General features: G+C 46.6%; 1 protein-coding gene across 1 annotated transcript in view; it reads left to right on the plus strand.

The window, feature by feature from the left end:
• MAML1 (mastermind like transcriptional coactivator 1) overlaps positions 1-20,622 on the plus strand; it is a 227,396-nt gene that overhangs the window by 114,563 nt on the left and 92,211 nt on the right. Inside the window, exon 3 of the mRNA XM_078653531.1 lies at positions 4,967-5,254. Within this exon, the coding sequence (XP_078509657.1) occupies positions 4,967-5,254 (288 nt within the window). The remainder of the gene's footprint in view (positions 1-4,966; positions 5,255-20,622) is intronic.

Below are 20,622 nucleotides of genomic sequence, written 5' to 3' on the forward strand. Positions count from 1 at the left end.
TCTTCCTGGGAGCACAGATCAACACCTTACAGGGCAAGGTGTTCCCCAGCGAGAAGAGGGCGAGGGCGCTGGTGAAGGAAACTCGCCTCTACCGGAAGGGACAAGCTCGGACAGTGAGGACTGCGAGCAAGATCATGGGGATGATGGCATCATGCATCCACCTGGTACCGAATGTACGACTCCACATGAGACCCATTCAAGAATGGCTACAGGAGCAATGGTCACAAGCTACAGGCAGTTGGGAGGATCTAGTGGTTGTAACGCACGCAGTGCAGAAGGAGATGACATGGTGGACCATGGAGAACATAGCAAGGGGAAAGCCTCTAACGCCCCCAACGCCAACAGTGACCATCACCACAGACGCATCCCTGAAGGGATGGGGCGCTCACATGGAGGAGCTCAAGGTGAGGGGTCTGTGGACACCAACAGATGCGACAAAGCACATCAATTACTTAGAATTGAAGACAATCTTCCTTGCACTGAAAGCCTTTCAAACAAGACTGTACAAACACAAGGTGTTGATACAAACAGACAATACCACTGCGATGTTCTACATCAACAAGCAGGGGGGCACACAGTCCGCCCCGCTTTCAACGCTGGCGCAGGAGATATGGAGATGGGCCATCCCTCTCAAGATAGACCTGCTAGCCATACACCTGCCAGGGAAGGACAACATACAAGCAGACTGGCTCAGCAGGCAGACATCGGCATCCCACGAGTGGGAGCTCAATGCTCAGGAGACAAGGCGCCTATTCGACAGGTGGGGAACTCCATCGGTGGACCTGTTTGCCACACGCCAGAATGCAAAATGCCAAAACTTCGCATCCAGGCAGCCCGAGGAAGGATCACTAGGGAATGCCCTATGGATAGATTGGTCAAGGACATTTGCCTACGCCTTTCCCCCGATACCACTGATGCACAGAGTACTGAGCAAATGCAGAGCGAGCAACATGACACTGATACTGGTCACACCACAGTGGGCGAGGCAGACATGGTATTCGCAGATCATGGAGATGACACCGTGTGCACCCCACAGATTCAGCAGGAGGAAAGACTTACTCTCCATGCAGAACGGAGAGGTGCTCCACCCAGAGCCAGAGAACATGAGCCTAGTAGCGTGGCTCCTGAGGACATAGAGTTCGCACATTTAAGATTGCCAGAAAGTACCCTGAGGGTACTTCGGGAGGCAAGAAGACCTACCACTCGGAAGTGCTATGTTGCGAAATGGAAAAGGTTCACAATATGGTGCAGACAAGAAAGACTTCACAATAAAATGAAGGACTCCACAGTGCTAAAGTACCTGACGCACTTGCTAGAGAAGAACCTTAGCTCATCCTCCTTGAGAGTTCACTTGGCAGCGATAGTCGCCTACACAAGGGGAGAAACTTGCAGGAGTTTCTTCACATCACAGGTGGTGAAGAGATTCCTAGAAGGAGCGAAAAGGATCGCACCACCCAAGCGGGTGCCTCCACCTGCATGGAACTTAAACGTAGTCCTAACGGAACTCATGAAGGAGCCCTTTGAACCAATCCACAAGGCGTCCTTGAAGATGCTAACTATGAAAACAGCTTTCCTGGTTGCAATAACGTCCTTACGCAGAGTAAGCGAGCTTCAGGCTCTGACGCTACAAGAGCCCTACATACAAATACACAATGATAGAGTTGTGATGAGGACTGACCCACACTTCATGCCGAAGGTGGTATCTAAATTTCATATGAACCAGTCTATACAGATACCGAGTTTTTTCCAAAAACCGACAACTGCTGCAGAGCGAGCTCTGCACACCCTGGACGCCAGAAGGGCAGTCATGCACTACATTGAGAGGACGAAGGGACACAGGAAAACAAAACAGTTCTTTGTGTCATTCGCCAACAGTTACATGGGAAAGGCAGTAACCAAAAAGACCATTGCACGATGGATCGCACAGACAATTCAACTCTGCCACAAGCGTGCAGGACAAGAGCTAGCAGAGGGGACACGTGCCCACTCCACTAGGAAAAAGGGGGCTACAATAGCCTTCCTGGCTAACACACCCATACAAGACATATGCCTGGCGGCAACATGGGCTTCGGTGCACACGTTCACGAAGCACTACTGTGTGGACATACAGATGAACAAGGAAGCTCAAGTTGGACAGAAGGTGCTACAGCACATATTCAATACCCAACGCTCATCTTCCACCCAACCGCCACAGAGATGAGAAACCGCTACAAAATCTATGCACAGCATAGTGAATCCAGAAAGATTCACGCTGCAAAACGAATAGTTTTCTTACCTGTCGGTGTAGTTTTGCAGCTTGAAGATCTTTCTGGATTCACTAGCGAACCCACCCACCACCGCCAGAAAGATGAGGCTGGAGAGAGAAGAGGTGGAAATAGAAAAGTGGAAAAGACTTTGAAGGTACAAAGCGGTAAAATATCACCTGAATAGAACATTGCCATTACTTCGGAAACGAAAGAAACACGGAAAAAAAGAACCCGAAGATGGCGCCCAAGAGTGGGAGCTTCCGCAGGAAGCATGCCGACGTCACCGGAAATACACCCAAAGGGGTGTGACGCCGACGCCCACCTGGGCTACAAAAAAAAACAAAAAACAAAGAAAAGACTACGAATCCGGACCCAACCACAAGACCGCGGAATAATGCACAGCATAGTGAATCCAGAAAGATCTTCAAGCTGCAAAACTACACCGACAGGTAAGAAAACTATTCGTTTCCTGCCAGTAGTCTTCTGTTTTTTCTGCTCATCACTGCAGAGCCCTCTTTGGGGTATAAAATGCAACTCTGAATTAGCAGATGAAGCTAGCTTGTCTCCAACAAGTAACTGGTCAGTTTTATTGTTAGCCCAGGCTTCTCATGGTGGAGACAACAATTGTTCAGTAGTGCATTGATGTGTGACAACAGATTCAAACAATTAAATCTGCTAAATCTGGATCCCAAGATGATAATTTCACTGTTAGTTTATTTCATATCATAGTACCATTCAATGGAGTACCCTCTTGCTATCTCCCTAATTCTGATTTTAAAACGGACCATGTACCCTTTTATTAGAAACTTGCATTTATGGTCCCATTATTCAAAATAAGCCTTTATTTGAGCCTCTTAATCCAAGCAACTAGCTCCCCATATCAATTTTGCTGTATGGGACAAAAGTTACAGAAAAGATTGTTAATAAGTAGCTTTTAGAAACATTTCTCCAATAACTTTCTTCATCACTGCTCTTAGGCAGGAATTCAACCTCACTGTGGTACTGAAATTGCTCTGGTTGATGTCTAAAATTAACATTACATGATATTCAACCAGGTGGCACTTATTTTACTGCCTTTGACTCAGTTTGTCATACTTTGATTTTAAATAGTTTGGCAGAGATTGGAAAAAGAGAGCTTGTCCTGGATTGGCTCTTTCTCCACTGGTAGAAGTTAACCCCTTCCATGCCGATGTCAAGGTGGGCGTTTGCTGAGGACGGCCTGGGGCCGTCCGAACCCCGCCCACTCATTATTCCGCCAGCACTGCGGCGGAATTCGCGCCCCGGTTAAGCAGTAGCTTTGCCAGCTTTAAAATCACCCACAAGGCCTTAAATTGTGGATTTCCACATGGGTCATTCTTGAGCCTGACCCTTTTTAATTTTTATGTAACTCCTTTGGCTGAGTTATCTTGACTATATTGAGAATTGATAGGAATGGAGATTCTGTATCAGACTATTTTTTAAAAGGGCAAAAAACAGTGGTGAACTGGATATCTATGTACAACCGAAGTATTCATTTTAGGTGGTCTTTCTTCTCATTGAACAGCTAATTGATGGCTTTCTGAATGTGGTTCATCCTGGTTTCCAGCCCATGCTGTCAGAAATCTGGGGCTCATGGATGACGCTTTGCCATTTACAAGAGGTCAATGTAGATGCAGCTCCTATATAGGAGTTGTCCCCTAGTGCACCGCGTGGAACGCCAAATAAACGGTTTAATCCAGGTTTTTTTTTTTTCAAAAAAGTGAAAAAGTTTGAAATACAACACAGTTCGTTGTTGATTGGTTTAAATCACCAACCATCTATTTCAATGTTCAATGCGTTGAATCAACCATCATTATCACAAAGGTCATCAAGATCAACTGTAATGGTTTGGCAATTGTTAGAAGGGGCGATCCCAGGGGAGGCCAGAATGTGCACCTGACCACCCTGTGACCCACCTCTCCTAGGAACACTGCCGAGCGCTGGCGGGAGACCCCTCAGGGAGAGGATCTCGAATCTAGGATCGCACGCGCTGAACTAGCACCACTCGACAAAGAGACACCACACAGTAGGGTTCAGGAGAACGTATTCTTTATCTCTTCAAGCAAAATTGGATCTTTATGATCCGCAGGGTCGTATGTACAACAGAGCAAGGGCTCAAAGTCTCGGTAGGGATCAGGGTAGCGGGACAGTCTCAAGGTTCAAAGTCACTGTCGGTGCGTATCCAGCGCACAGCTCTCTATCCTCGAGCCGGGGGATACGGGTGGATCGTGGGTCCAGCCGGACCAGGATAGTCTCTGAGCCGCTATCGAATCAGCGGGGCTCGAGCAAGGATGTAGTAGTTCTTACGGTCTTAGGGAGCCGCGATCAGATCAGCAGGGCTCAGGAGTTCTCAAGGTTGCAAGGGAGCCGCGACAGCGTCAGCAGGGCTCAGGTGGTTCTCGAGTAGAAGTCCTTCTCTGCTCGGTAGGAGCCGCGACGAGGTCAGCAGGGCTCCGGTGGTGCTTGTGCATAATCTAATATTTTTCAGAATTCTTAAATTAAGTTGTCCCCCTTGACAAATGTTAACGCAGTTCTACATTACATGTTTGACTTTTTTAAGAAAGCTTTATTGGAATTGTCTAACGTTAGGGCAGTGTGGTCTTTTAGCTTCCATTTTACTGTCGTATAGCTTTTTGTAAGTGTTTGAAGCACACATTGCCACCGTATTTTGGTATTTCATTTTAATCTGTTTAATTTTGCAGGACCAAAACCCTTCGACAACTGTTTCCCGTGTTGCAGTTTCTGTGCAGGGCCCCAGTGTTGGTACTCAGGCACCTGTGGTGTCGATGGCAGGTACCCATAACAGCACAGTGTATCTCAATAACCAGCAGCAAGCAGTTGTAATGAAGCAGCATCAAATGCTACTAGACCAGCAAAAGCAGCAGCAGCAGCAGCAGCAACAACAACAACAACAGCAGCAGCAGCAGCAACAGCTGCTGATGGAGCAGCAGAAACACCAGTTCTTGAGGCAGCAGCTTATTGCGGAGCAGGTACTAGAATATTCTAGCAGCTTCTAGCACGAGCTAGAGTAATGTATTTCATATAGTGGTTGCCTGTTCTCTGTTTGGCTGACTAGGTTAGGATGATGTCTTCACTTCCCCAAGTGATTGCATTGACAGAGGCACTGGCAGGCCCCAGAATATATGCTATACTTGGCATACTTTAATGGACTGCTGTTTATTTGCTTTGACATCATAGTTATGTTTGTTGGGTTAGAAGTGTTAGATTGGTTAAACTTCTAATTGGTGAGGATTAAGAGGCTATCATCCTGAGTGTCTGTAGTTGCGTCTTGGATGATTTGAGGGGGAAATTGAAAGTGGATATTGATTCCTAAGTGGAAGGATTTACCATCCTGTTAAAAATAGTTCTTGACTTGTATTCTTTAGGGGGTGGCAAACTAATCACACTTGGGAGTTTCACCCAAACAACTTTATCTTGTTGGCATTTAGCGTAGGTGGCTGGCAGGGAGTCCATTGGACAATATTTTATATACAAGTCGAAAACCAATAATTTACTATGAGCCAGAGCATGGCCTGGCCGCATAGTTCAGAAGTGTAATCATGGTATCAGATCCTCTTAAAGGTTTGATTGAATGGTTAGAGAGGAGCACATCCTCAAAGTTGGCTGACCTCTCCAGTCGGGAGATTGGAATAATAGGGTGGAAGTGACACTGACTACTGATATGCCAATTGACTGGCATCAAAGTAGGGTATTGTCTTTGTTGGCACTGGACAAATGGTGGCATGGTCAATTGATTAAAAAGCTGCAGAACGATCACGGTCACAACACCACTACTGTTCAGCTCTCACAAGAATGCTGATTCCTAGGAGGCCCTATTTGGTGACCTTGGGGAAGCATAACAAAATCATGAAAAATGGTTTCTAAGAAATTCATTGTGAGATCTATCTCTATCCTCTGACGTTGCAACACTACCAAAAAGTGGGTTTCTGATTTTTCAAGACATTTCCAAAAATGTGATCTTTTTTTCATTTCTGTCTGTTGTATAGGATTTTTCAGCATAGATGGAAGGCACTGATTTGCTGAGTTTTAAGATCTTTAACATTCTATTTACCTGACCTTTACCTACATGTACATGATGCCCCTCTTTTGAAACCAACTATTACAATGCATAAAAAGGGAGCAAAACCCCAAATTTCTGATCCTGCTGATTTTGTTTCTTCTGGCTAGCTGAAAAGGTGGCTTTACGTTTTTTGCATGGACATTTCATAAAGCAAATGAGTTTGTTAGGTTTTGGTTTTGGAGGAAAATATTATTGGCTTTCCCATGGCTTTCCTATGTGTAGGTTTACTGTGCGTACTAAAGGTAGTGGTCTCCACCTGCACATGCTCGGTACCTTATCCCAGCATGACCGTGAAGGGTGGTGGAATTGGATTTGTATTGCCCTAGGTCTCCAAAGCTCGGGGAATACCAGACAATAGGTTTATAAAGTGGCCTGAAACATCTGGTGGTAAACAACGGTAGTGCTTGCCAGTTTGTTTGGCAGAATATTATGCAAAATAATGTTTTAGAAAACGTTTAGTACTGTTATTTTTTGGAGTCTCCAAATAACCCGTTTCTTATAATGGGACTGTCTTATTCAAATACTCTGAATAGATGTACTGATGAGCGGAATACCAAAGCTGAATCCCAAAGCGTTTTCAAAAGAGATGATATATTCTGTAGATTAATATTTCTTGTCTTTGACACTGTTCTTGACAGCCCCTCAGACATTATTCCATCATAGTTTGTAAAGAGTCCTCTGTGTGGAAAAAAACAAACCAGGATGCCCACATGCAGGTATATTTTCAAACTTTAAAATAGTGGAAGAATGTAAATTATTTTAAAACACATTTGGGAGGACCAAAACTCTGTGATGAGCAAACAGACTTCAAAAACCGAACCAGGTAACTTAATCTGACATTTTGCACTCTGGGATGTCAAAGAATTGCACAGCCTATCTTAGATCAGGGCCCCTTTCGAAGGAGGTCACGGAAGCATTGCTGTCACAAAGGACATCACATTTTCAACCAATCTTTGCCTTGGAGGTAATCAACATCCAACTATCTGTTCGCCATTTACGTATTGAATGTTGAAGATCTGTTTTAGAAAGGCAAAGGCTCTTGAGGGCTACATTGATATTGAGTGCCCTTGTAACGTCAAAAGCACCTTCAAAATCTAGGCACTTGCCTTACATAAGTGAGCTAAACTTGGTGGCATGTGTGGCTGTAGATTTACCTGTTTAGAGCTCAAATTTTTTTTTCCATTGTCCTAAATTATTTGATTTTTAGACTGACAGCACTTTACCTGCAAAAGAGGCTTCAAGACGATGAGTCAAAAGACCGGTCCCTTAACTAGGAATCCCACTACCACCAACACAAGCACCACAAAGTTGTGTTGGAGAAGGTGGTAGTCACGGTCAGATAGGGTGTGCACTTTAGATGCCCGCCTTAATCTCTGTGCCTTGCACTGGGATCATGGTCTGTGTTACAGGGAGGCGTTACAGTGAGCTTGCATGATTTTCAGGTGTAACTGAGAAAAAAAATGAAAAACCACACTGTGCACAGGCAAAACTACATAGGATAGAGAAACGACAAATGTAGTCTTATAAATGGAGGCTCATTTCATCAGGCTTTTGTGGCCAACACCTAGTGGACCGGATGTGGAGGTCACATGACTCTGCTACAGGTGTATGGCGGGTGGTCACCGAAGAAGGCATTATACCATATCAGCTTATTTACGCTCCATGCACTGTATCTTGATTTGAATAGTTTGGTCCCCACCAATCAAGATAGGCTCTTAAATGAACTAAACAGGCAACATTGGAAGCTTGTACTACCTGAAAATGTAACGGTTGAAGCAATCATGACCCTTGTACGTAGAAGCTCCGTCTATTATTCAGTAACTAGAGGTACAGAACTTCGATCACTTCAGTCCACCTAACCAGGTTTAAACCAGATGTGCTACACAATGTTTTTCAATAGACCCATAAGTGCTCTTTAAACGAGGAAGTTATTTTTATTTTAACATCTTTCACAAATTGACCTTTCAGAAAATAGACTGTTAGAGGCATATGAGCTGTAGATCATATGCTTTAGCATAGATAGTCATCTGGTGTTGTGTCCGGATGTTTGCATGGGCATCGACTCCACCCTTAAATAGTTTTTTACCGCCATCCGGTTCGGATTTGTATTGCTGCACTCCAGTTCGGTACAGTTTTTGGACCCCTTCGACACGCAATCCATTACCCTCGACGAATCAAGGTTCCTCGTTAGATGTTCATCGTCCCACTTCGAAAAACTTTCTACCGGAAAACTCTAGGCATGCCATTGGGCCTACCCAAGCCGACCGCGCTAGCAGTCGATGGAACGGACTCCATTCAAGCTATGTCCCGGGTGTTGTTCTAAATTTACACGCACCGACTTGCACAAAGTGTGCAACCTCTGCTTGTCGCCGGAACACGACGAGAAGGACTGCGACGCATGTCGATCATTCCGATCGAAAAAGACACTTTGTGATCGTCGGGCTCGACGCCACGAGTTGCAACATCAGAGCAACTCTGTTCCGGACATCTACGGTGAAGATTCCAAAACCCAACACCCAGCTCAAAGGCCAGAGGAAGAAGAGCAGATCTCCGAGGCAGACTTCGATATGGAAGAAGAAGCCATCACTGTGGATCAGCGTACCCTGAGTATTGATCCCCCTGTGCCCATTCCACATGAGACAAAGGCTATGGTCCCTCCTGCGCCCTCAGGTCGGCACTGACAAAAAGTTTCTGATGCTCCGGCCCGGCTCTGAAACAAAAAAAGAAGCCTTCTGGTTCGGACTCGAGAAGCCCTCCAAGGCCAAAGGTTCGGAGCCGAAGCCCTCCAAGGCCAAAGGTTCGGAGCCGAAGCCCTCCAAGGCCAAAGGTTCGGAGCCGAAGCCCTCCAAGGCCAAAGGTTCGGAGCCGAAGCCCTCCAAGGCCAAAGGTTCGGAGCCGAAGCCCTCCAAGGCCAAAGGTTCGGAGCCGAAGCCCTCCAAGGCCAAAGGTTCGGAGCCGAAGCCCTCCAAGGCCAAAGGTTCGGAGCCGAAGCCCTCCAAGGCCAAAGGTTCGGAGCCGAAGCCCTCCAAGGCCAAAGGTTCGGAGCCGAAGCCCTCCAAGGCCAAAGGTTCGGAGCCGAAGCCCTCCAAGGCCAAAGGTTCGGAGCCGAAGCCCTCCAAGGCCAAAGGTTCGGAGCCGAAGCCCTCCAAGGCCAAAGGTTCGGAGCCGAAGCCCTCCAAGGCCAAAGGTTCGGAGCCGAAGCCCTCCAAGGCCAAAGGTTCGGGGCCGAAGCCCTCCAAGGCCAAAGGTTCGGGGCCGAAACCCTCCAAGGCCAAAGGTTCGGGGCCGAAACCCTCCAAGGCCAAAGGTTCGGGGCCGAAGCCCTCCAAGGCCAAAGGTTCGGGGCCGAAGCCCTCCAAGGCCAAAGGTTCGGGGCCGAAGCCCTCCAAGGCCAAAGGTTCGGGGCCGAAGCCCTCCAAGGCCAAAGGTTCGGGGCCGAAGCCCTTCAAGGCCAAAGGTTCGGGGCCGAAGCCCTCCAAGGCCAAAAGTTCGGGGCCGAAACCCTCCAAGGCCAAAGGCTCGGGGCCGAAACCCTCCAAGGCCAAAGGCTCGGGGCCGAAACCCTCCAAGGCCAAAGGCTCGGGGCCGAAACCCTCCAAGGCCAAAGGCTCGGGGCCGAAACCCTCCAAGGCCAAAGGCTCGGGGCCGAAACCCTCCAAGGCCAAAGGCTCGGGGCCGAAACCCTCCAAGGCCAAAGGCTCGGGGCCGAAACCCTCCAAGGCCAAAGGCTCGGGGCCGAAACCCTCCAAGGCCAAAGGCTCGGGCCGAAACCCTCCAAGGCCAAAGGCTCGGGGCCGAAACCCTCCAAGGCCAAAGGCTCGGGGCCGAAACCTTCAGCGCCGTAATCACCACGTAAGAAGCAAGACACACTCCCCAGTGAGCCTCCGTCCAATGAGCCAACTTTATACCCAAACAGAAAAACCTGGTGATAGACCCTAAAACAGGACATATTTAGGCAACCCTTCCAAAAAAAACAGAAAATTGACCTACCAGAGGACTATCATATCCCACTTACGAAGAAGAATGTGGGTACTAACCCTTCTCCTCCTTATATTCCACCTCTTTATCCTCCTAATCCTAACTTGATTATTACACCATTAAATTCACCACAACACCATTAAATTCACCACCAACACCAACTACACCTGACCCACAGCATGAAGGGGATCATGATCCACTACAAGATACTGACCCCTGGGAGGCTTACCACACAGATCCAAATACAGATAATGAGCCTGATTTGTATCCCTCCAGACCCTCCCCATCTGATGACAACATTGGCTATATCGAGCTCCTTAACAGGGCTGCTCATTATCATGGAGTAGGGCTTCATAAATAGCCTTTAGAAGAGGATTTCCTCTTTGAGACTTTTAATTCCTCACAAAGAACTACTCCTACCTTGCCAATGCTAAAAGGCATGTTAAAACACACAGACGAGGTCTTTAAAGATCTTGTATGGGGAAGAATAATCACACCTAAAGTGGATAAAAAATACAAATCCGCTCCTACCGATCCTATTTATATTAAAGGGCAGCTGCCCTTAGACTTTCTTGTATTCTCCAACGCACGCAAGAGGGCTTACTCACAAGCCACAGGAGAGACTCCTTCTGACAAGGAGTCCAAGCTTATTGATGCCTCAAGTAAAATAGTAGCTTCACAGGCACCAAACAACTGGCGCATTACCAACTCCCAGGAGCTGCTAGCTCGTTATGACAGGGCTCAATCCAATGAGCAAGAAAAACTCATGAAAGATTTGCCTGACACACATTAATCTAGGGCTAATGACCTTATTCAGGAAGGTAAACTCATTACCAATACCTCCATTACATGTGCACTAGACTCAGCAGACACAGAGCAGCTCGTGCAATTAACACCAGTGTACTATTACGCAGATACGCTTGGCTCAGACTTTCTGGATTTAAGCCGGAGGTGCAAACCTCCATACTTAACCAACTCTTTGACAAAGAGCATCTTTTCGGCCCAGCTGTTGATACCTTGCTGGAAAAGATGAAAAAAGACACTGAGGTCGCAAAGTCCATGGGGGCTTTCCTGCCAGTAGGGTTTCTTTTTGCTGCTCATTTTACAGAGATGGCTCAAAAACTGTGTCCACTGAGAATGCCTCCTCCTCTTACTAGGGCAACAAGCAATCCCCCTCATCACCCTTCCCTCTGCTACCCCCGATCATTCCACTCCTGTCGGGTGATTCTCCCCAATTCCTACCTGTCTGGAATTCCATCATGAAAGACAAGTGGGTGCTACAAATTATCCAATACTGTCTGGAGCTTACAAGCACTCCCCCCAAATATTCTTCCAAGAGCACATGGAATGTCACCGGAACATCTCATCCTCTTAAAGCAAGAGGCTCTATCTCTGTTATAAAAACATGCTATAGAACCTGTTCATTAATATATCAAGGGACTGGGGTGTACTCCCTGTATTTTTTAATTCCCATGAAGGACGGCTCTCTCAGGCCCATATTAGGCCTCAGACTGCTGAATCTGTACATATATTTATTTATTAATTAATTAATTTATTTATTTAATGAGTTTTATATAGCGCTGGCTAGACCCGAGGATATCAGAGCACTTTACTTGAATTTCAACAATTTTACAGAGTTACTTCAGTTGCAATTACACTAGTTACAGACGAAAAACATTTAAGGAGCATAGAAGACTCAGAAATGGAGTGAAAGAGGGGAAAGGGGTATGGTAAAAGGGGTAGGAGGGAGATATGACAGAGACGAAGGTAAAGTCTGCCCAAGGTCCGGCTCGGTAGGTGAGGGCGAGGGGTAAGTCTACAGCCCATCTCCTCTATAGCTATCCAGTAGCTCCACCGGGCATCGGCCAAATGGCTAGGTCTCCACAGAATAACATATAAAGAGTATAGAAGATGAGAAGAAAGGAGCGTAGAGGGGTAGGGAGTAGGGTAAAGAGGTGAGAGGGATGTACGACGGAGTCCGGCTGGGTAGGTGAAGGTCGAGGGGGAAGTCCACAACCCATCTCCTCTATAGCCATCAGGTAGCTCCACCGGGCATCGGCCACATAGCTAGGTCTCCGCGGTCAGAGGTAAATTCAGCAGGTTTTACGTCTTGATGGGGGAAAGGTCAAGGTCTGTCCGATGTCCGGTTTTTGTCCTAGAGTAATCGCACAACATGGTATTGACCACTGTGGCAGCCATCTTGTGATGAGGTAACGGAATTCTGACCTTGATGTTGCATTCAGGCCGGTCCCCATAATTACAAGGGACCAAAACTGGGCGCCAGCAAGTCCACCAAGCTCTCATTGTGATCATTAGAGGCCACTCTGTGCTCCCCCACTCCCCGAATCCAAAGCGCATCTGCTGTATATCTGATGAATCATGTGCTCAGGCATTTGATTGGCCACCCAAGATTCATGTGGTATTGCGAGGTCGTGCTCAGAGCTCTTGCGGCCATCTACATTAGGCTCCTCCCACTGAATTGGCATGCAGAAGTGACTATATGACCAGCAATGCTGTCACCAAAACAAATGGCAGTAAAGACCTTCAGATAATGCTGGTTATCTGGTGGATAGGTTCAGTTAACAGCGGTTGGAGACTGACTCGGGTGGTATTAAATTGCAGTTGGCACCGGAACAGTGCAAAACAGGCTGCATCTACAAGTAAACTTGGGCGCCATATTAGGGTCAAGCCACATGCAGCGAGAGGACACCTGCTGACAAAACAAGTTGTATATGAGGATGCTCTGTGTCCCACATCGGTCGCCACTTTAAAAGTCAGTGATACGATGTTTAAATCAACGGCAAGAGTCTTTTGGTGCAGGTTGAGGCGTTTGCAGTATCCCGTCGAACGGCCGCCATCTTAGGGTCAGGCTGCATCGGTAACTTCCCTCGCAAATTTAAGGATCGTTCGAACAACCGCAAACTGAATTATACCTAAACAGAGGTACATTTTTTATATATTTTTACCTTGCAACGAGGAACCCAATTTGAATGGGATCGCCCAATCACGCAGACTCTGCGTCAGGGATCACATGGTCACACTCCAACAGGTGCTCCCACTACTTCTGCAATGCGACTTTCTGTCCACTCTAGACTTAAAGGACGCCTATTTCCATATTCCCATTCACCCTGCTCACAGAAAATAACTCAGGTTTGTGGTAGACGGACAACATTACCAGTTCAAAGTTCTCCCATTCAGAGTAACTACAGCACCCAGTGTTTTCACTAAGTGCCTGGCAGTATTCTCAGCTCATCTAAGAAGACAGCACATTAATGTCTTCCCTTACCTTTAGGAGTGGTTGATAAAAGCCAGATCACAACAAAGCTGCCTACATCACACTCAAAAGACAGTCCAACTGCTTCACGATTTGGGGTTCACCGTAAATCTCACCAAGTCTCACCTCCAACCATCCAACACACAAGTGTATCTAGGAGTCACAATAGACACTCTCAAAGCTCTAGCGTACCCCAACCCAGTCAGAATTTGCAACATGCAAGCTCTAATATATCAGTTTCAACCTCAACACTCATTACCAGGCCGAGCGTTCATGCAATTGATCGGGATGATGGCTTCTTGCATTCTAATCGTTCCTTATGCAAGACTTCAAATGTGTCCCCTACAGGAATGCTCAGCACGGCAGTGGAACCAGGCTCAAGGTCAGTTATCAGATCTGGTGTTACTCCTCGCTCCCTGCAGTGGTGGAACATACAAAACCTTTCCAAGGGGTGGCCATTTCTCGAACCGGTCCCACAGATAGTGCTAACGACAAACGCATCCTTACTGGTTGGGGAGCTAATCTGGAAAAACATCATTTAGGGCAGGTGAACAAAAACAACTCCACATAAACCATCTTGAACTGCTTGCAATTTTTCTAGCATTGAAAGACTTTCAATTAAATCTTGTAGGCAAAGCTGTCCTGGTTTGCAAATCAACATGACAGTGATGTACTACATACAAAAGCAAGGGAGGACGCACTCGCTCCAGCTCTCACAGCTAGCACAGAGCATCTGGAGATGGCCCATACCTCAAAAGATATAGCTCCTTGCAGAACATCATCCAGGAGTAGACAACCAAATTGCAGATGCGCTCAGTCGTCAACGACAATAGATCCAAGAATGGGAACTCCACCCTCAAGTTCTCCTCCTATTCTTCCAAATGGGGGGCTTCCCAGAGATAGATCTGTTTGCCACCCACCTAAACGCAAAATGCCCAAACTTCGCGTCCAGGCATCCACACCCATTGTCCAAAGGCAATGCACTATGGATGAATTGGTCAGGGAAATTTGCTTACACTTTTCCACCTCTCCCGCTCATTCCGATAGTGGTTCGGAAATGCAAACACTCCCTGACGCTTATCCTAGTTGCTCCCACATGGGCCCGACAACTCTGGTTCACAATTCTGTTGGAGCTATCAGTAGTTCCTCACCAAAAACTACACCTTTCCCCCAGGTTTCTTACTCAGAACCATGGAGCGATAAGACAGCCAGATCCCAATCAGCTCAACCTTGCGATCTGACACCTGAAAGCCTAGAGATTGGCTACCTTAATCTTCCGCTAGACTGTATAAATGTTATCAAAGAGGCTAGACGCCCTACCACAAGAGCATGCTACGCAGCAAAGTGGAAGAGGTTTGTCGTTTACTGTAACAACAATCACATTGATCCACTAGATGCTTCAATTCAAGACATCATTGCTATCTATTACACCTACAACGTTAAGACTCATTCCCCCCAGACTTCCACCTTCTCCAGTGTGGAATCTCAACATAGTCCTTACAAGACTCATGGGTCCACCCTTTGAGCCATTGCACGAATGTGAAATACAATTTCTCACCTGGAAGGTAGCCTTTCTTATAGCCATCACTTCTTTAAGAAGAGTCGGTGAGCTTCAGGCACTAACCATATTACAAATACACCAAAACAAGTGGTTCTTAGGACTAACTCCAAATTTTTACCAAAAGTCCTCTCTCCCGCAACGAGATTCAGTGGCAGAATGTGCCCTTCACACACTAGATGTCAAGAGAGCATTACTATACTACATAGAACAAAATCTTTCAGGAAAACCAAACAACTTTGTGTTGCTTTTGCTTCACCATATAAAGGCAATCCCTTATCATAATCAGGCATTGCAAGGTGGATAGTTAAGTGCATTCAAATATGCTACATTAAAGCTAAACGCACATTAACAATTCCCCCTGGAGTGCACTTTACATGCAAACTATGGACTAATATGGCATTCTTAGGAAACATACCCATAGAAGACCTCTGCAAAGCTACAACATGGTCTACACCACTCACATTCACAAAATATTATTGTGTTGATGTGTTAGCAAATCAACAAGCTATGTGGGTCAGGCAGTTTTACGAACACTATTTCAAACAACTGCAACAGTTACAGGTTAGGCACCGCTTCAGAAAGAACTACTTTATAGTCTATGCTAAAGCATATGATCTACAGCTCATATGCCTCAAACGGGAAATGCTACTTACGCAGTATGCATCTGTTCTTGGCATATCGAGCTGTAGTCATATGTACCCACCCACCTCCCTGGATACCTGTTGCAGTGATATCTTACTTTGATACAATTTACATAGACATCTATCTTTACTACTTTACTAACTCCATCATCACTCTTTATGGGAAAACAATCCAAGGATGGAGTTGATGCCCATGCGCACTGTCACCGAAAGGAGAAGTCACCTACAAGACTCCTTCACACAAAACAAAGTGCAAACATCCGGACCCAACACCAGATGGCAATCTATGCTAAAGCATATGACTCTACAGCTCTATATGCCAAGGACAGATGCATACTGGGTAAGTAGCATTTTCCTTTTGCTGGGTGAAATCTTTTCTTGATTCACATGCTGGACATAATCCCACTTTCTATTGATTGGGTTTGGAATTGTTAGTTTAGGGAGAAACATTTTCTTTTCTTCTAAAAGTGGGTGTTGACATAGAGCCTGATAGTGACAAGCACACAATGCCCCATTATGTGAACACCATTTTAGATTCCTTTTTAGGTCTCGCCTACTCATCACGCATGCGCTGCCTAGGAGGAGACCTTTAGGAATCGATTCACTTTTTCGACCAAAAACTTGCACGCTTTGCATTGCTTTTAATTGCAACGCTAGCACGTTTGGCAATTCCCTTGCAGGATCTTTGAAACCATCTGTTTGTAATTAACTTTCAAACAGATGGTACCCCTGCTCGCGCCTTCAAGGGAAACGCTGTGTGTGCTGTCGCACTCCCCCACACATCCCACTTTTTTTTTTTAAATCAGCGTGCACCCCTTATGTTTCCCTGCTTCCAACACTGAGAAGAAGCAGCATGTTACCCGAGGGGGCAGCGCTTGTTTTACCAGCCACCGCTCTCCCTTGCCTTTTGATCTTCCTCTTGTTATTCCTTCCATTCTCTTCTTTCTTCCCTGTCGATCTTTCCCCTCTATTCCTTCTACCCTCCATTCTTGCCTCTACTGCTTCCTTCATTTGCGCTGGCTTTTATGCTTTATTTCCTTAGTTTATTGTCACTCCTTTTATGTTCTCCCTCTAAACCCCTTCCTCCTTATATCCCACTCTTCTCTCGTCGCCCCTCCTCCTTTCTTCTCATCTTATTTTCTTCCTCTTCTCTTTTCTTCCCTCGTCTTCTCCTCTCTTCTTTGCTTTCTCGGTTCCTCCGTTCCTCTCCGTGTCCAGCCCCATCTCCCTGGCACCTCCGACCTTTCCCGCTGCCTCTCGACCGCCCTGACAGTTGGGAGCTGGTGCCTGCGGGCGCAGAGTCTGGCTCGCCGTGATTTATGCCGTCTGTATAACTGCAGACACACTGCAGTCCCCCTGATTAAAATTCAGCTCTGGCCCGACTGCAGCACTCCACACCTCTGAAGACCAGAGGTTTCCGATTTGCTTATAAGAACTTTATCCCTGCCATCTGTGTTGACAGACACAAGTTTCTGTATGAAAACATTTGTTTCTACTTACTGCGAATTCTCATGGGTACTGCAGCTGACCATTACTTCCCTAGTTGATTGTAATTGGAGTATGGATGTAAACTACCTGTATCTTAGTGGAGAAGTGTGGCTCAGGGGTTAGAGGCAGCAGACCCGGAAGCTGAGATCGGTCCTGGACCAGGGTTCACTTCCCTGCCTCGGCGGGTCTTGGGCCAAAAAATTCCACGGACTCGATAATTCTCGCCCCGGTGCCTCCTCGACTCACGGGTTCACACTCTGCGACTCTGGGCAATAGCTTGCTTAATCTCCACAACGGCCCCTCGCGGTGGGATGCCTGACTTTCACCTTGTGGATACCCTGCTATCTCACAGGGGAATACCAGGAAGGGTTCCCTAAGCAAGCGCCGGGAAACCCACTGCGGGTAGCTGTGCGCTATATAAGCTCAACTACATTTACATTTACATTTATTACAGGACATAAAGAACACCCAAGTAATGTTATGATCTGTGTGCACCCCGGCTACTCTTGCATAGCACATCCATTTAGGTACACACCCTGGATATCTGACGTGCAGCATTAAAGTATTCAGACTGCAAAACTTTAAAGGGGTGCATGTGTGACTTTTCTGTTGCCCATGTTAACACATTTGAGCGATTAATATTGCTGTAGAAGATGGTGGACTCCAAAGTCATCGAGAAAGCCGTCAACAACCAGCTTGCCGCCTTTCTCGAAACAAACAAATCCCTCGACTCCTCACAGTCCGGCTTCCGAGCCAAACACAGCACCGGAACCGCTCTCATCGCAGCAACAGATGACATTCGAACACTACTGGACAACGGAGACACAGTCGCCCTCATCCTCCTTGACCTCTCTGCAGCCTTCGACACAGTCTGTCACAGCACCCTTATACAACGCCTCAACAACGTCGGAATACAAGGAAAAGCACTGGACTGGATCACCTCGTTCCTTGCCGGAAGAACTCAGAGAGTCCGCCTCCCACCGTTTAAGTCAAAAGCCACCAAAGTCATCTGCGGCGTACCACAAGGATCTTCACTCAGTCCCACCCTCTTCAACGTATACATGAGTCCCCTCGCGAGCATCGCACGCCAACACAACCTCAACATCATCTCCTACGCTGATGACACTCAACTAATCCTCTCACTCACCAAAGACCCGAACACCGCCAAAACCAACCTACACGAAGGAATGAAAGAAGTAGCCGAGTGGATGAAGCACAGCCGTCTTAAACTGAACTCAGACAAAACAGAAGTCCTCATCTTAGGTACTTCCCCTTCCGCATGGGATGACTCCTGGTGTCCAACGGCCCTAGGAAAAGCACCCATCCCAACAGACCACGCACGGAACCTGGGCGTCATCCTGGACTCCTCACTCTCGATGACCAGACAAGTCAACGCCGTTTCATCTTCTTGCTTCAACATTCTCCGCATGCTCAAAAAAACATTTCGCTGGATCCCCTCCGAAACCAGAAAAACGGTCACCCACGCACTGGTCACCAGCCGCCTGGACTACGGAAACGCCCTTTCCGCCGGTACCACCGCAAAACTTCAGAAAAAACTCCAACGCATCCAAAACGCCTCAGCCAGACTCATACTAGACATCCCGCGTAGAGACCACATTTCCGGTCACCTGAAAGACCTCCACTGGCTCCCCGTTAATCAGAGGATAACGTTCCGCCTCCTCACCCACGCACACAAAGCACTCTACGAACTTGGACCCGAGTGCCTCAACACGCGACTATCCTTCTACACCCCCTCCCGCCAATTACGCTCTTCCAACCAGGCACTCGCTGCTGTTCCACGCATCAACAAAACCACCATGGGAGGAAGATCCTTCTCCTATTTAGCGGCTAAAACCTGGAACTCCCTTCCCATTCACCTCCGCCTTACTCAAAACCACCTAGCCTTCAGAAAGCAACTTAAAACCTGGTTATTCGACAAGTAATTCCCCACCCTTCCTCAAGCGCCTTGAGACCCTCTGGGTATGTAGTGCGCTATATAAATTTAATGACTTGACTTGACTAATTGGCGTACTGTAGTAGCCACTGAAGAATTCCAAAAAGGGACTTTGAAGCAGTTGCGTAACGTAGTCTCTATGTCGGTACACTTTAAGTCCAAGGCTGATACATAGGCACAAAGTTTTACCTCCACATTGGGTGTCGACAGATATGACCGGACACTCGGAGCCAGAAATGCATAAGAGAAATGCTCAGTTGATTTCAGAGTTCAATTCCAAGAAGGCTGAGGGAAGAACACAAAAATTAACCATCCCTTGTGGACGTTATTCCAGCAGTGAGCGGTTTGGTGCATAGAGTCCTTCCTAAGACCACAATACCTCAAGATAGAAAAAATTAGAAGAAATTAGGAGCTGGTAAGGATGCCAATGTCTAGGAGCAAAAAATCTGATGTGCACAAATGCAAGCCCTGGACTCCAAAAAAGATTCAAATTCTTCCATCCTACCAGGTCAATAGAAAAAGCCATCTGTAAGGATCTCCTGAAAGACGTTGGCTCTGCTTCCAGGGACAGTCGACCTTGAAATTGGATGAGGGCGGACACCTTCAAATGAAAAGCCCTTTAAGGTTAAAGATACTTAAGACAGTAATCGGAAACCACCCTAGAAACACTACTTGTAGAGTAAGATGTGGACGTGATGAAGGAGGAAATACTGTACACCTGACACAAGAGATGGAGGCACATAGGGAAAGAATTCAGAATATTGGCGAATATAGCCTCACTCTCCTCCAAAGAATAATTGGATGCATATCCTTCAAAACCTTCCACATCAGTTGATATTTCCATGTACCCAGGCATAGTCAAGAGGGCAGCAGATAATTTTGGAATGCAAATGGGAATTTAAAAAAAGGATACCCTATTTCTTTTAGACACCAAATCCTTTTTTTTTTTTTTTTTTTTTAAGTAAAAGGAACATGCATCTACCAATGTTTCCCAGTATCCTTCAGCAAGGCAGGAAAGTGTTTGCTAAACGTGCTTCCTCGAAGGCCATTGACCACTAGAATTGAGAATAACGTAGCATCTTTCAAGGCCTCTAAATCAGAGGCCTTCAAAGGTTTTTGCTCTGGGCTCCCTCCCCCTATAGTAAAAAAATTTAAGTTGGACTCTTTCTTTCACACCTTCCTCACAATGCCTGACTACCACTTCACTCCTGACACCAGCTCTGTCCCTTTCTGAAAGAAAAAAACCTCCTACATGTTGCCTCCCTTTTTGCAGCGAGTGCCATCTGTATTAATACTAGCAAGGAAAATGAGCTCCCATGCCCACTTTCAGGTTTCGCCTGCAGAGCTCTTGCGCTGTGCTTATGAAATGTATTGTATTTAA

The sequence above is a fragment of the Lissotriton helveticus genome, chromosome 7 (genome assembly GCF_964261635.1).
Source record: "Lissotriton helveticus chromosome 7, aLisHel1.1, whole genome shotgun sequence".
Lineage (NCBI taxonomy): Eukaryota > Metazoa > Chordata > Amphibia > Caudata > Salamandridae > Lissotriton > Lissotriton helveticus.